The sequence below is a fragment of the Oryx dammah genome, unplaced genomic scaffold (genome assembly GCF_014754425.2).
Source record: "Oryx dammah isolate SB20612 unplaced genomic scaffold, SCBI_Odam_1.1 HiC_scaffold_5, whole genome shotgun sequence".
NCBI lineage: Eukaryota > Metazoa > Chordata > Mammalia > Artiodactyla > Bovidae > Oryx > Oryx dammah.
Window position 1 is genome coordinate 88,339,165 of NW_024070189.1, and position 13,112 is coordinate 88,352,276.

A 13,112-nucleotide genomic window follows, 5' to 3' on the forward strand; every position below is an offset into this window, starting at 1 on the left:
GCATGCATCAAGCTGCTGTGAACATGGGGGTGCAAATATCTCTTCCAGTCCCTGTGCTCAGCTCTTTCCCGGATGCACCCAGGTCATATGGTGATTCTGTGTTCAGCCATCCAGACTTTCCCACAGCAGCTACACCATTTTACGTCCTTTGCAGCAGCCATGCTCAAGGTTCCAGTTTCTCTGCATCCTCACTGCCTCTTGCCATTTTACATCTTTTTAATAACAGTCAGCTTAGTGGGTGTGATGTAGTGTCTTGCTGTGGTGAGCCCTTCCTGCTTTTTTGAAGAAAAAAATTTTTTAATTATTTACTTATTTATATTGAATTTTTTTGTTTTTCTTGGCTGCACCTCTCAGCATGAGGGACCTTAGTTCCCCAGGCCAGGGATGGAACCCAAGCCACCTACAGTGGAAGCCAACAATCTTAACTGCTGGACCACCAGGAAGTCCTGAGCCCTTCCTGCCTTAAGCCATTTTGTTTCTGCAGCAGACCCCAGTCTTCCCGACTAACATAAACACAGCAGAGAGAAAATCTCCCCCAGTAGGAGACTTCCCAACCCCACGTGCAAGCATTCGCATGCAGATCAAGGCAACAAGTGTTGCAAGACCTTTTTTTATGATAATACTTCCTTTCAGTGAGGCGGTGGCAAAGCAGGGCTTCGCCTCTGCCGCTAGTGGGAGAGTAAATTCTTACAGCATTTCTAGAAGGTCTTAGGTAATAGCTGTTTGTTGCCCTAGAAATGCCACTTCTAGGAACTGATGCTAAGAAAATTATCTAGAATGCCACAAATATGTATACACTGAGGACCAAGACATGCTTTGTGTAATCACCACAAAACTGGAAGCTCTGAGCTTCCCTGGTGGTACAGCGGACAGGAATCTGCCTGACAATGCAGGGGACACAGATTCGATCCCTGGTCCGGGACAATTCCACACGCCTTAGAGCAACTAAGCCCCTGTGCCACAGCCGCCGAGCCTGCCCTCCAGAGCCTGGGAGCCACAGCTGCTGAAACCCGTGTGCTCTGGAGCCCATGCTCTGCAGCATGAGAAGCACTGCAATGAGAAGACTGAGCGTGTAACTCGAGAGTAGCCCCCGCTCACCACAGCCAGAGGAAGCCCACCCACAGCAACAAAGACTCGGTGTAGCCAAAAGGAAATACATAAGCAACTGGAAATTCCAAAACAGATAAATAACAAGGAACTATTGTAAAGCACTGGACTTCTCCGATGGCTCACGTGGTAAAGAATCTGTCTGCAGTGCAGGAGACCCAGGTTCAATCCCTGGGTCAGGAAGAGCCCCTGGAGAAGGGCATGGCTACCCACTTCAGTATTCTTGCCTGGAGAATCCCGTGGACAGGGGAGCCAGAGGGCTATAGTGCACGGAGTCACAAAGAGTCAGTCATGACTGAGTGACTTCCGCTTCACCCTTCACTGTACAGCACAGGGAGCTATATTCAATATCCTGTAATAACCTATATGGGAAAAGAATCTGAAAAAGAATGTATATAAGTATGTGCGTGTGTGTGTGTAAAACTGATTCACTTTACTATACACTTGAAATTAACACAACATGGTAAATTAACTATACTTCAACTATATATATATATATATGAGATAAACAGTAGCCCAGAGTCTGAGATAAGCCTGCTCATCTCTGCCATCCCCCTCCAGCCCTTCAGTCCCTGGTGAGGGTGTTTTTATGGAGCTGGCATAATGCCAGGGTGCCTTGAGTTTTATCGCCAGTGACAGACGTGTGTGCGTGCGGATTTGTGGCCAAATCCGGCCCCTTCAGGCCGAGGCCTGGTTCTTGCCCAGGCCTGTGCGAGGCGTAGGGAAAAGTAGTTGTTTTTTGTTTACTTCCCTTTTCTGGCTGTTTGTTCAGGAGTCCAGAGGACTCTGAATGGTTCTGTGTGGAGCGTAAGCTCAGGAGAGAGGGCGGGGCTTGAACAGGCCACTGAACGAGGAGAAAGGCATTTAGCTTCTTTTCTGCTGACTTTTCAGCATCTGATGAAGAAAGTTTTCAAACGGAGGGAACTTGACAGGGAAGGCCCTTATTGCCACGGCCCAGAGGCTACACAAGTCGTATTTTGCTGTGTTTGCTTTGTTCATTCACCCATCTTGTTGCTTCGTTGCTCGGTCGTGTCTGACTCTCTTCGATCATATAGTCTGGGGCCTGCCAGGTTCCTCTATCTATGGGATTTCCGAGACAAGAATACCAGAGTGGGCTGCCTTTTCCTTCTCTGGGGTGGGGGTGGGCGGGGGGAGAGGCGATCTTCCTGAGGGATCCAATGCCAGTCTCCTGCATTGCAGGCTGATTGTTTATCACAGAGCCACCAGGGAAGCCCCTTACCCATCTTACTTTTTAAATTTTTTGGCCACACAATGCAGCTTTTGGGATCTTAGTTCCCCGAGTGATGGTTGACCGGTGCCAGTGAGCGTGGAAACGTAACCACTGGACTCGCCATACTGATTCTAGTGGGACCCTGGGCATGTGCCCTCCATCATCCATGTCTTCTCCTTTCCGTTCCTAGCAGCTCTGCTCTCACCACCTTCAGGAAGCCCTCCCTGATGCCCCTCCTTTCCTCCCTGCAGTCCAAGGGCCTTCACCTCTCACAGACTCCCTACCCCCAGTGAGGCACCTCCCCTCTGATTTCTTGCTTTTTCTTTTTTTGTCCTTTTTAAAAATTGTTTTGATTTTATTTTATTGAATTAGAGGACCCTGGAGGTCTACAGTCCATAGCATCGCAAAGTCAGACCTGACTGAAACGACTTAGCAGGCACACACACATAGTTGATTTACAATGTTGTTTTAATTTCCTCTGTACAGCAAAGTGACTCAGTTATACTTACATGTACATTCTTCTTCTCCCACTGTGTATATGTATTTATTTTTGGTGGTGCTGGGTCTTTGTTGCTGTGCAGGGCCTTTCTTTAGTTGTGGTGAGCGGAGGCTACTCTCTAGTTACTCGGTGCGTGGCCTTCTCATTGCAGTGGCTTCTCTTGTTGCTGAGCACGGGCTCTAGGGCACAGGCTCAGTAGCTGTGGTGCACGGGCTTAGCTTTCCTCCACATGTGGGATCTTCCTGGACCAGGGATCAAACCCATGTCCCCTGCATTGGAAGGCGGATTCTTTACCACTGAGCCACCAGGGAAGCCCTCTTTTTCATATTCTTTTCCATTATGGCTTATCATAGGACATTGAATATAGTTTCCTGTGCTATATAGTAAGACCCTGTTGTTTATCCATTCTATGTATAATATATAGGGACTTCCCTGGTAGTTCAGTGGTTAAGAATTCACTGGGCAGTGTAGGAGATGTGGGTTTGATTGCTGGTCAGGGAACTAAAATCCCACATGCCTTGGGGCAACTAAGCCTGCTCACCACAAGCAGAGAATCTGTGAGCCTTGAAGAAAGATCTTGCATGCCACAACTAAGACCAGATAAAGCCAAATAAATAATACATTAAGCTAATATGTAGGTTGCATCTGCCAATCTTATATTGCCACTCCTTCCCTTCCCCATCTGGGTGTCCCCAGATTACATGAAGAAAGAAGGAGAAAGTGACAGTGGAGGCAGACTGGATGAGTCGGGGAACTCCTGTGACTGTCATGCTGGTGACTGTCACTCCTGGCATCCAGTGGATGGGGCCTGGGAGGCTGCTCCACAGCCCACAGCGCCCAGGATGCCCCGAAAGTGGAGAGTGGGAATTCATTTCTCCCTCAAGAACTCCACCCTGGGATGTCCCTGGTGGTGCAGTGGCTAAGAATCCGCCTGCTGATGCAGGGGACACAGATCTGGTCCCTGGTCCAGGAAGGTTCAACATGCTGAGGAGCAACTAACACCATGCGCCACAACTCCTAAAGCCTGCGCTCCAGGACCTGTGCTCTGCAACAGGGGAGCTCACCACAGTGAGAAGCCTGAGCAGCACAACTAGAGAGTAGCCCCTGCTCGCTGCAACTAGAGAAAAGCCTGCATGCAGCAAGAAAGACCCAGCTCAGACCAAACTAAAGTAATAATAATAATAGAAAACCCAACCCTGACTGAGTTTCACGAGGGAGATGTGACAGCAAGCGAAGTTTCTGGTGCTGGAAGAATCTGGGGGCGAGTCAGGTCCTCTTCCATGTTTACCATCTTAGTGGCAGGTGCCTTGGTGCCCCTGATGGGCACCCACAGTGATGGAACAGAGGTATCATCTTGTACATCACTTCCATCTCCCCCACAGCAGGCTAAGGGAGCTTCCTCCAGAACTGGAGTGCACTCTCCCCACCAGGATGACAGGACACTGCTCACATCTCTGCCCAGAGCTGGGAGCCCTCTGACACCCAGCTCCTCCACGGCCACTTTCCCAGAAACATCCCACTGTAACCCTACAAGCACCCATTTCTCCCTCCACCCCTGCTTTTCTCCAAGCTGCTACAGTTTTTCGTTTGTTTTTTGCCAGTGTGTGCTCAGTCGCTCTGTCATGTCTAACTCTCTGTGATTTCATGGACTCCAGGTTCCTCTGTCCATGGGATTCTCCAGGCCAGAATGCTAGAGTGGGCTGTCATTTTCTCCTCCAGGGAATCTTCCTGACCCAGGGATGGAAACCTCGTCTTGAATCTCCTGCATTGCAGGCAGATTCTTTTACCACTAGCACCACCTAGGAAGCCCAAACCAGGCTGTATTTTGCCCCTTTCCATCCACGGTGATTCCAAATTAAAGCGTGCTTTGGCCTGCAAGGGCTTGGGGCCAGCCACTGAAGAAGGAACCTCCTGACCCCAAGTTTTGAATCCAGAGGCTCCTGATGGCTCCTTGTGGACTGCAGAGACTTGGACGACACCCCCTAGACCCTGGCCTGGCAGGTGAGACGTTCTTGGAGACACCTCCCTGACCAGGTTCTGTATGCTGGGGGCTCAGCTCGGAGCCTGGTTGCTGTCTGCCCTCAGTCATGGGGGGTAAACACAGCTCAACCCAACTGCCCACTGCCATGGGCAGTTCTGGATCCTGGCATTCTTAGCCCAGAATCGCTCATCTGTGTAACACACTAGAGAGTTGCCATGTGGCAAAGACCCAGATTTGGAAACCCAGAGGCTCTTCTGCTGCTGCTTCTGCTGCTGCTGCTAAATCGCTTCAATCGTGTCTGACTCTGTGCGACCCCATGGACTGCAGCCCACCAGGCTCCTCCATCCATGGGATTTTCCAGGCAAGAGTACTGGAGTGGGGTGCCATTGCCTTCTCCAAAAGGCTCTTCTAGCCTCAAGAAATCAGAGCCTAGGACTTCCCTGGTGGTCTAGCGGTTAAGAATCTGCCTGTCAATGCAGGGGACACCAGTTCAATCTCTGGTCTGGGAAGATCCCACACAGTGCGGGGCAACTAAGCCCATGAACTGCAACAACTGAACCTGCACACCCCAGAGCTCATCTTGGCCACAAGAGAAGCCACCATAAGTGAGAAGCCTGAGCCTGGGGAAAGCCCTTGGTAGCAACGAAGACCCAGTGCAGTCATAAATAAATAAGTAACATTAAAAAAAAAAAAAAACCTCTTTAAAAAAGTTTAAATAATGACATACTGGCCCCACAAATAGTGAGGACCCTTAAGTGGTACCCTAAGATGGGTGATTTTCATTTCTTGAATGTTGAGTTTTAAGCTAGCGTTTTCTCTCCTCTTTCACCTTCATCAAGAGGCTCTTTAGTTCTTCTTTGCTTTCTGCCATAAGGGTGGTGTCATCCTGCTTATCTGAAGTTATTGATATTTCTCCCAGCAATCTTGATTCCAGCTTGCACATCATCCAGCCTGGCATTTCACACGATGTACTCTGCATATAAGTTAAATAAGCAGGGTGACAATATACAGCCTTGACCTACTCTTTTCCCAATTTGGAACCAGTCCATTGTTCCATGTCCAGTTCTAACTGTTGCTTCTTGACCTGCATACAGGTTTCTTAGGAGGCAGATAAGGTGGTCTGGTATTCCCATGTGTTTAAAAATTTTCTGCAGTTTGTTGTGATCCACACAAAGGCTTTGCTGTAGTCCATGAAGCAGAAGTGGATGTTTTTCTGGAACTCTCTTGCTTTTTCGATGTTGGCTTAAAACTCAACATTCAAAAAATAAAGATCATGACTGACATCCGGTCCCATCACTTCATGGCAAATAGATGGGGAAACAATGGAAACAGTGACAGACTTTATTTTGGGGGGCTCCCAAATCACTGCAGATGGTGACTGTAGCCATGAAATCAAAAGACACTCACTCCTTGGGAGAAAAGCTATGACTAACCTAGACAGCATATTAAAAAGAAGAGACATTACTTTGCCAACAAAGGTCCATCTAGTCAAAGCTATGGCTTTTCCAGTGGTCATGTATGGATATGAGAGTTGGACTATAAAGCAAGCTGAGTACCAAAGAACTGACATTTTGAATTGTGATGTTGGAGAAGACTCTTGAGAGTCCTTGGACTGCAAGGAGATCAAACCAATCAATCCTAAAGGAAATCAACCTTGAATATTCATTGGAAGGACTGATGCTGAAGCTGAAGCTCCAATACTTTGGCCACCTGATACTAAGAACTGACTCACTGGAAAAGACCCTGATGCTGGAAAGGATTGAAGGCAGAAGGAGAAGGCGACAACAGGGGGGAGATGGTTAGATGGATGACTTGATCACTCACTTGACGGACATGAGTTTGAGCAAGCTCTGGGAGTTGGTTATGGACAGGGAAGTCTGGTGTGCTGCAGTCCGCAGGGTTGCAAAGAGTCGGGCATGACTGAGTGACTGAACTGAACTAAGATGGGTGAGTGACAGCAAACCCTGGAAATAAAAGAAACATTGAAAGCAATTATAAAGTTAAGTTACAAATTCATCTGCTTTTTGTCTTCACCATGTGACAATTCTAAACAATATCATTGATTAAATATCCTTCCCCTGAGAAATTTCTTCGGTTGGCTTAACACTTGTTATTATTACAGTCCTTGTTGAGTTTTTATTTAAAAAAAAAAAAGATTTAAAAATAATTTATTTATTTATTTTTGGCTGTGCTGCGATTCATGGGGTTGCAAAGAATCAGACACGACTGAGCAACTGAGTGACTGAACTGAACTGAGGTCTTCATTGCTGCAAGGAGGCTTTTAAAAGATTCGGCAAGCCCGAGACTACTCTCTAGTTGAGGTGCACAGACTTCTCATTGTGGTGGCTTGTTTCTGAGCACAGGCTCTAGGGTGCACAGGCTTCAGTAGCTTTGTAGAGTGGGCTCAGTAGTTTTAACGCATGGGCTTAGTTGCCCTGTGGCATGTGGAATCTTTCCTGACTAGGGGTCAAACCCATGTCCCCTGCACTGGCAGGTGAATTCTTACCCACTGGACCACCAGGGAAGTCCTAAGTAATTTTCGATGTGGACCACTTTTTAAAAGTCTTTATTGAGTTTATCCTTACATTGCTTCTGTTCTATGTGTTGGTTGTTTGGCCCTGAGGCATGTGGGCTCTTAACTACATGACCGGGGATGGAACCTGTACCCTGTGCATTGGAAGGTGAAGCCTTAAGCAGTGAACTGCCAGGGCAATTCCTCTGTTCAGTCTTAATAGTTGTACATAGGGATGCTGAAAATTAGATGTTTGTATTACAAACGCTGTGTAAGTAAATAATAAATTCTTCATTCAACAGAAAAGGGAATTTGAAAACACACAGGGACTCAGCCACATGCTTTGGAGAGTAAATTTCTATCAGTTTTGTAATATTTCAAGGTCCCTTTGTAGAAAGTTTGTGTCTCTAACCCCAATGGACACAGGACTGTAGATTGGAAATAAAAACGAGATAAAACTGAGAGGCAAGGATTGTAAAGACAAAGAAGCAAGTAGCTACTTCATTCCGTGTAACTCTTTGGAGACTCTATTTGTGCCTAAAACATAAAAACATGAAACAAAGTGGGGCCTGAAAGAATAATATTTTTGCTTGGGGCAAAATTTAATTCAAACGTGAAATATCTCTGTCATTTTATCCACAAGGAAAAGCATTTTTGCTGAAGTCCAAATGGTACATGAAATATTTTACTAAATTTGAATATTATATTTACCATTTAAATTTCTTTTTTAACTGTAAACTGTTTCAACATGTGAAAGATAGGATCCAGAAAATCATTATTAAGATCAATAAATATCAGGTTACTAAAAATTATTCTTTCCTGTAAGGGGACGGGGCGCTAGGACGCCTCCTCCAAATATCCGTGGCCTTTGTCGCCTAGAGCCGGCTCCAGGAAAAGGGACCCTGACTAGGGCGACATGGACCACGGTGGAGACGTGGCCCCCATAAGATTCCAACCCCACCTCCACCTCCACCCCAAAGGCCGGCGCAGAGCGGGGCCGCGGTCGCTAGGCCCGGGTAGCGGGGGCGGGGCGAGGTGCGCGCGCCGCGCGTTCCCGACGCCACGGCTGCCCCGCCCCCTCCGCGCGTCCGCATAGCTTGGCAACGGAACGGGGCGGGACCCGAAGCATTCTTCCAATCCAAGGCGCGGCCCCAACTCGTGTACCTCGCCGCTTGCCAATCAGACGCCGAGAGGGGCGGGCGCGCCTGGGTTTCCCGGTGGCTCCGCACCCTCGTGCGGCCGCGTTCCCGCGGCGTGGGGGCGTGGCCTGAGCGCGTTGTCTATAAAGGTGGGCGGCGACGGCAGCGCCATTTTGCGAACGGCGAGCAGCGGCGGCGGCGCGGAGAAGCGCAGCGGAGGTTTTGCTGGTTTCGGACCCCAGCGGCCGGATGGTGAAATCCTCCCTGCAGCGGATCCTCAACAGCCACTGCTTCGCCAGAGAGAAGGAAGGGGATAAACCCAGCGCCACCGTCCACGCCACCCGCACCATGCCGCTCCTTAGCCTGCACAGCCGCGGAGGCCGCAGCAGCGAGAGGTAAGCGCCCCGCCCCCGCCCGAAGCTTCCAGAAGCGGCGCGGCGCAGGCCCGCAGGGGGCAGGCCTCGGGGCGCCGCGGAAGTCCGGGGAGCGCGAGGTCCGCCCCTTTGTCGAGGCCACAATCGCACCGAGGGCGGGGTGGGGGCGGGTCGGGCCCGAAGCGGGCGGAGGGGCCTCTGATTGGATTGAGGGGCTTCCAGGGTACCTGGTCGAATTGAGGTGTGGGGCGGGGGGAAACACGGCGGTTTCCGTTTGGATTGGGGGAAGCTTCCGGGGTCCCTGGTTGGGTTTGGGAGACACCAGAGTTCATGGCCCGTTTTAGAGGCGCGGGGGTCGGGCTTGGGGGGCGGCTAAGCTTGAGGGGCGAGGTCAGGCCCACGGGTCTGCGGAATGTGGACTTTGTGGGCGGACGAGCCCAGCGGAGTAGCCTTTCCCACGGGACGGCAGCCGCCCTGGCGATCTCTTTATAGCCCCGAGGACGCGCGGAGTCGGACAGCGCCACGTAGACGGCGCCCGGGGTCCTTACCAGGGTGAATGCCGGATCGCCCTTCCCCCGGAGGATTGCTGTGCCAGGAGTGGTCGTAGCCAGGGACGAGGGTCCAGGGGGGCCGGGCTTGGCGCGGAGCGCGAGCTCTTTGATGAAGGGGACCCCGGATGGGAGCCGAGGAAAATGGAGGCGACTTTGGGGCTTGTTTACACTGCTTAGCAAATGGCTGCTGGCATTGCCGGCTGCGCGATTGTGAAAATCTCCCCCGGGGCCGAGGGCCCTTTGCCGAGATGACGCAACCGGAGGCCGCGGGGAGCGCGCGGGAGGGCGTCTCCGCGGGCCGGGCCTCGCAGCACTGGCGGGGGCGCTGATCGGGCCCCACGTCTCTGGGCGAGCGAAGGGACCGCCGCAGGGACAGCGTCTGCGGAAGGACAGGTCAGATCCCTAAGGAAAGCTTGCTGGAGCTTCAGGTCGGCTACAGACCGCACAGTGGGAAAGGGGAAGCTGGAGCGCTGGGCTTAGAAATGGGAAGTAGAACTTGACGCAGGATTGGGTGGGGCGGCACTTCGTGCCAGTCGTGAGATGGTTAAAAGGCAAAAGCGCCCCCGCCCCCGGGGACGGATGGGTCTTTAAGCAGCGTATCACCCGAGGCGTCTGGTTTGAATGGCCACTTGTTTGTGTGATTGTTTAGCCGCCCCGCTGCCCGATGTTGATTTTTGCTCTCAGTGTGAACATCGCCCTTGGAAAAGGGAGGCAGGGTCCCTGGTGGACTTGAGCTCTGGAAGGCCTTGACCTTCAGTTTGGCCATATTGGGACCCCAGGCCCTGTTGGCAAAGGCCGCGGGGTCTCCTCCCAGTGCTGCTCACCTGCTGTCTCCTCCAGTTCCAGGGTCTCCATCAACTGCTGTAGTAACCTGGGTCCAGGGCCTCGGTGGTGCTCCTGATGTCCCTCACCCACCCCTGAAGATCCCAGGTGGGCGAGGGAATAGTCAGAGGGATCACAATCTTTCAGCTAATTTATTTTACTCTGTAAGTATGCTCCTTCCTCTGGACTCCTGGGGACCTGAGCTGGGGGGGTGTGGTCAGACCCACAGGGCTTGCCTCTCAGCAGAGGGCAATCATCTGTGTACTTGTCATGTGCTGGGAGCGCTCCTCCTGGTTTTACCCAGTGCTCTGAGCCTGAGATACAAGGAACAAAGGTGCGAGCCACTGCCCAGGCCTTGCCTGAACCTCTAGTCGTTGTTGGCAGCTCCTGATAGCACCTTAGCCTGGGGCTCTCTCTGGTCTTGGGCAGAGCTGCTGCTGCTCAGAGGCCTCCGTAGCCAACATCAGCACTGGGTGGTGGTGTGTGAAAGGTCATTTTGATGCTTTTCTGGGTTGTCAGGGTAGCCAAAGGAAAGATCGCTAACCTCTGAAGGCTGGTGCTTATGGTTGAATGTGATTTTTTTTCCCCCGCAGGATAATCGGCTGAATGTAACAGAGGAACTAACGTCTAATAACAAGACGAGGATTTTTAATGTCCAGTCCAGGCTCACAGAGGCCAAACATATTAACTGGAGAGCGGTGCTGAGCAACAGCTGCCTCTACATCGAGATCCCGGGCGGCGCTCTGCCCGAGGGGAGCAAGGACAGGTGAGGGCCGGCCTGTATGCAAGGAGGAGGGAAGCCTGAGTCAGGAGACAGATCGGTTGTTCATGTTCTGGAATGGGGGTTCCCCTTGAGTCAGTGGACCAGCAGTTACCACCCAAGGGATGAGGGGAGGGGGTGTTACTGTTGGCCTCAGGTAGATGGGGCCAGGGGCACCCCCCAGTGTCTAGGAATGTCCCCTTGAGTGATCTGGCTCCAGTGTCAGCAGTGCTGGAGGTGACCCTGGATTAGACCTGGGAGAAATTGGGGTTCAGACAGAAGTGGAAGAATCAGGCTGGGGCCCCGGTGGGATATGGGTGGGCAGCTCCTGATGCTGGAACTTCAGCTTCGCAGTTCTTCTTGAGTTTGCTGAAGAGCAGCTCCATGTTGACCATGTCTTCATTTGCTTCCACAAGAACCGCGATGATCGAGGTAGGTTGACTGCCTTCCTCAGATTCTCCAGGGGTGGGGGAGGGTGGGGGGCAGGCAAGGAGGTGGAGCTCATGGAGTCCAGGACTCAGGCCTTGGTCTCCAGACCCTGAGCCCTGATTGTGGACAGGAGTTCTGACTTAATTGTCTCTCTTCTGTGTCTCTTCTGCAGCCGCCTTGCTCCGTACCTTCAGCTTTTTGGGCTTTGAGATTGTGAGACCGGGGCATCCCCTTGTCCCCAAGAGACCTGACGCTTGCTTCATGGCCTACACATTTGAGAGAGAGTCCTCGGGTGAGGAGGAGTAGTGTGACGACCCTGGGGCCACTCGGGCCTCAGTTGCAGTCCCTTGCGTGTGTGCTTTGCGCCGTGCCTGGTGCGGGTGGTGTGATCAACTGTGCTGACCAGCGTCAGCCTGCTCACCTGCTGGTTTGTCCGCATGTTGTAATTGTGCAAATAAACGCTCACTCCAAATTAGCCGTGTATTTCTTGAAGTTTAATATTGTGTTTGTGATACTGAAGTATTTGCTTTAATTCTAAATAAAAGTTTATATTTTACTTTTTTATTGCTGGTTTAAGATGATTCAGATTATCCTTGTACTTTGAGGAGTTTCTTATTTGAAAGTCTTTTTGGAACAGTCTTAGGTCTCTTAACTTGGAAAGATAGGTATTAATCTACCGTTCTATTGCTCTCAGAAATCCAAATAAAAGTGATTATCCCTCTTAAGACCTGTGTTGGCTCGATGGTGTTGATGGGCTCTGGGGCCAAGGGAATAGGGGCCTTGGGCTTGCCAGGGGCTGAGGGAGCTGCACCAGCAAGAGTCATGAGCCAAGTAAGGGCCTGGTGTCACCTTTGGCCACAGCCAGCTCGACCTGGAGCTCCACCTGGCTACCTCCATACCTCATCTTCCTGCTACCCCTGGGCAGGTGGTAGCCTGTCCCACCCTACCTGCCACTCCCCTTTCCCCAGAGCCCTTCCCTGGGGTGACTGAGGCAGGCTGGAGTGGCCTGGTTCCAGGCTGAAGCTGTTTACTGGGCCTTGAGAAGTGGACAGGGCCTGAGGGGGGCTTTCCCAGGGGGGAAGGGGAAGGAAGGGGTGGGTGTGTGTTTGGCTGTGGGCATCCTCAGCTCTCTTATGTTGTCTTGCTGGGGAGGGAGCTTTGCTGGTGGGTGTTCTGGCCAGAGCAGAGGTGGAGTCTGAAGCAGTCAGAAGGCAAAGACCCTTCAGTGGGTGGGGGTGCTGTGCTTAGTTGCCCAGTTGTCACGGGGTACATCTCTGACCCCATGGGAGACCCTCTGCTAGACTCTTCTGTCCATAGGGATTCTCCAGGCAAGAATACTGGAGTAGGTTGTCATGCCCTTCTCCAAGGGATTTTCCCCACCCAGGGATTGAACGAGGTCCCCCACATTGTGGGCAGATTCTTTACCATCTGAGCCGCCAGAGAAGGGTGGAGGTAAGTGGGTGGCTGAAGGCCAAAGACAGCAGTCCTGCAGCGCCACCTGCTGGCTGCATCTGGGGTTGTGCCCTGCAGATTGACAAATAGGTTGCAAAGCAGGTATCTTAAAGGAGTTCAGAGGGATTCAAGTATATCTGGGGGTTGGGTGGGATAGTCGGTTACCTGATTGATGATGGAGTCGGCTTTCAAAGGTCTGGAGAGAGGGCTGGACATACTCCAGTCTGTGTGGGTAGGGCATGGGCAGAGAAAGGG

General features: G+C 51.5%; 1 protein-coding gene across 1 annotated transcript; it reads left to right on the forward strand.

The window, feature by feature from the left end:
* Positions 1-8,632: 8,632 nt before the first annotated feature.
* OAZ1 (ornithine decarboxylase antizyme 1) lies at positions 8,633-12,130 on the forward strand. The gene is given in 6 exon segments (XM_040241868.1): positions 8,633-8,864; positions 10,235-10,292; positions 10,294-10,380; positions 10,810-10,982; positions 11,323-11,408; positions 11,578-12,130. Coding segments are annotated over 6 exon segments (684 nt in total). The 5' UTR covers positions 8,633-8,718; the 3' UTR covers positions 11,712-12,130.
* Positions 12,131-13,112: the final 982 nt, after the last annotated feature.